Source organism: Fukomys damarensis, unplaced genomic scaffold, assembly GCF_012274545.1.
Source record: "Fukomys damarensis isolate Sample0158 unplaced genomic scaffold, DMR_v1.0_HiC HiC_scaffold_25, whole genome shotgun sequence".
Taxonomy (NCBI): domain Eukaryota; kingdom Metazoa; phylum Chordata; class Mammalia; order Rodentia; family Bathyergidae; genus Fukomys; species Fukomys damarensis.
This window is the reverse complement of record NW_022900937.1, coordinates 9,623,174-9,625,606: the sequence shown is the minus strand read 5'-3', so window position 1 is coordinate 9,625,606 and position 2,433 is coordinate 9,623,174. Positions and strand designations below refer to the sequence as shown.

Here is a 2,433-nt window from a genome sequence, read left to right as displayed (position 1 = left end):
CGGAGCTGCGGCCCTTCCTCCCAGAAATGGTGCCCGGTCAGGGTGCACAGACTCTCGAGCTGTCAGGGGCCTGCCCGAGTTGGTTGGCCAGAAATTCTCTTGCTCCGGGCGGGTCACCTTCAGCCGGGCTGTGTGTTTGGACGGGTGGATCATGACTGCATCGGCTGGAAGGGTACATTCCACTGTCCTGAGGTTCAGGGCAGTCTCGGGTCGGTTCTGTTCTTGGTGGAATCTGTAGTCCTCTAAAGTGCTCCACTCAGTTTCTGTTCCCACTCCTTGCTCTCTGAGCTTGCTGTGGTCCCCGCAGGCTGCCCGCGGGAGCTCTGTGGGGTTTGCTGTCCCTTGCCCAGCATGACTGCATCGGCTGGAAGGGTACATTCCACTGTCCTGAGGTTCAGGGCAGTCTCGGGTCGGTTCTGTTCTTGGTGGAATCTGTAGTCCTCTAAAGTGCTCCACTCAGTTTCTGTTCCCACTCCTTGCTCTCTGAGCTTGCTGTGGTCCCCGCAGGCTGCCCGCGGGAGCTCTGTGGGGTTTGCTGTCCCTTGCCCAGCGCTTAGGCAGTGACCTTGTTGTCGTCCATCTGGTACCAACGGCCATCCCCGGCTTTGACGTAAGAGAAGTAATGTCCACTGTGAGAGGTGGAGCCAGCGTGGACCAGCACCGCGTAGAGCGTGTACACGCGGGGGCCCCCGACCCGCTCGCACATGTACGGCTGCACGTCAAGCCGCTCGGAGTAGTGCACGTGCTTGGTAATCTTCTCCCCCGTGAAGTCCGAGAAACGTTTCAACACCAGGATCAGGACCTCGGAGGAGGCGTGTAGGGACATGGTCTTGGTAGCCGGCCTCTTCTGGAGACAAACGCTGCAATGGTAAGCGTTGTCCCCGATCAGTTCCTCGGGCTCTGTGGCTCGTGTCAGCGCCTGCTTCACACTCTGAGCTGCCTCGATGTCCACAGTGATGTCCAGGTAGGGATCGAAAGTGTCAGAGGTGCTTCCGCAGTGGAGACACTTGATTCGGGATCTCCAGCAGCCGCCGAAGATGCGGTGCACGAGACCCCTGCCCTCAGGGTGCAGCTCTGCCTGCTGCATGGCGTCCAAGACGAACATGAGAAACTCGTGTGCATCTTCCTGCTTCTGTCGGTGGAAGGCATCGATCAAGGCGTGCAGAGGCTGGATGACGCGTCCGGGGCTCCGCAGAGCGTGAGTGACGTGACGTTGCACAGCACAGAGCATGCAGACGGTCAGAGTGGGACAGGTTGGCTTGTGCCCCGGGGACAGCATATAGTTGGCCAGGGGTGGTGTGTAGGTCAGGCACTGCAGGGCTGCATTCACGTAGCAAGTGTTTCCCAGGTTCCAGAGACCCGCTCCCACTCCACGGGGTCTCCTCCAGCTCCGGAAAGTCCTCGCTCTCCCATGGCACCCCGGCACCGCGGGAGACGCCTCCTCACGCCGGCCTGCATCCGTCCACCTCTGCATCGAGGAGTCTGCAGGAAAACAGGAAACACCGTGAGCAGGAGCAACGGGAGCGTCTCACAGAGGAACTTGCTCTTCCAGAGCATGAGGCTCAGCGAAGAGCGGGCGAAGACCCAACCTCGCAAGCAAAGCACAGGCTCATGCCTGGAGGTCACAAGTGAACACAGATATTCTCAGGGCCCGGTACGCTTCCTTCTAGATCCCAAAGGACACGGCCACGTATGACCATCCTCACCGTTACCCACCGCAAACACAGAAGCAAAGCAAAACTCCCGGGTTTATGGGTAAGAACGGGGAAAGAGCCTCTGACCCAATCGATTCCCCACTGCCGAGAAAAACCTCTGAAGAAAATGCAAAGAGCAAACCTGATCTCCCTAAGGCGAGTGTCGTTTATGCCCATCCTGGTGCCAGGCTGCTATGATGTGGGGCAAAGCCAGAAGCTTTTCCCCTCTCATCCGAGCAAGACAAGCACCTTCCTTCTGCACACTTCCATGTGACTGAGTACTCCAAGATGAGTCCCTTGCAAACAGGCCAGGGAAAGGAAGAGAGGGGGTGCGTGTCGGACAGAACAAGTTCAGGGAATCGTTCTCGGTAGAAGACAGGGCTCGGTAGATCGTAGATCGAGGGACCCAAATCTTCCACAGAAACGCTACTGGAATGCATAAGCAGATTCGGCGATGCAGCCGAATGGAAACATCAACACAAATTTCAATTGTGTTCCTTTACAGCAGTGAGAAACTCACCAAGAGGGAAATGCCGAAGACAGGACGACGATGTGCCTCACCCCGGCAGACACACCATGTGCACAGTTGGGCGTGAGGCTAAGCAGGAAAGTGAAGGGTGTCTGCTTTGCCGCTCCAGTACTCTGTCCTTCAACCAGTGTAGACCACAGAGACAGAGTAGAATGCTATCAAAGTGGCTGGTCAGATTTAGAATCCCTCCCCTTCAGCTATCAGTGACAG

General features: G+C 57.3%; 1 protein-coding gene across 1 annotated transcript; it reads right to left on the bottom strand.

Moving 5' to 3' along the window:
- Positions 1-553: 553 nt before the first annotated feature.
- Positions 554-1,647, bottom strand: LOC104874279 (ubiquitin carboxyl-terminal hydrolase 17-like protein 6). The gene has a single exon (XM_010641301.2). The coding sequence runs from the start codon at positions 1,472-1,474 to the stop codon at positions 554-556; it is 921 nt and encodes a 306-aa protein (XP_010639603.2). The 5' UTR covers positions 1,475-1,647.
- Positions 1,648-2,433: the final 786 nt, after the last annotated feature.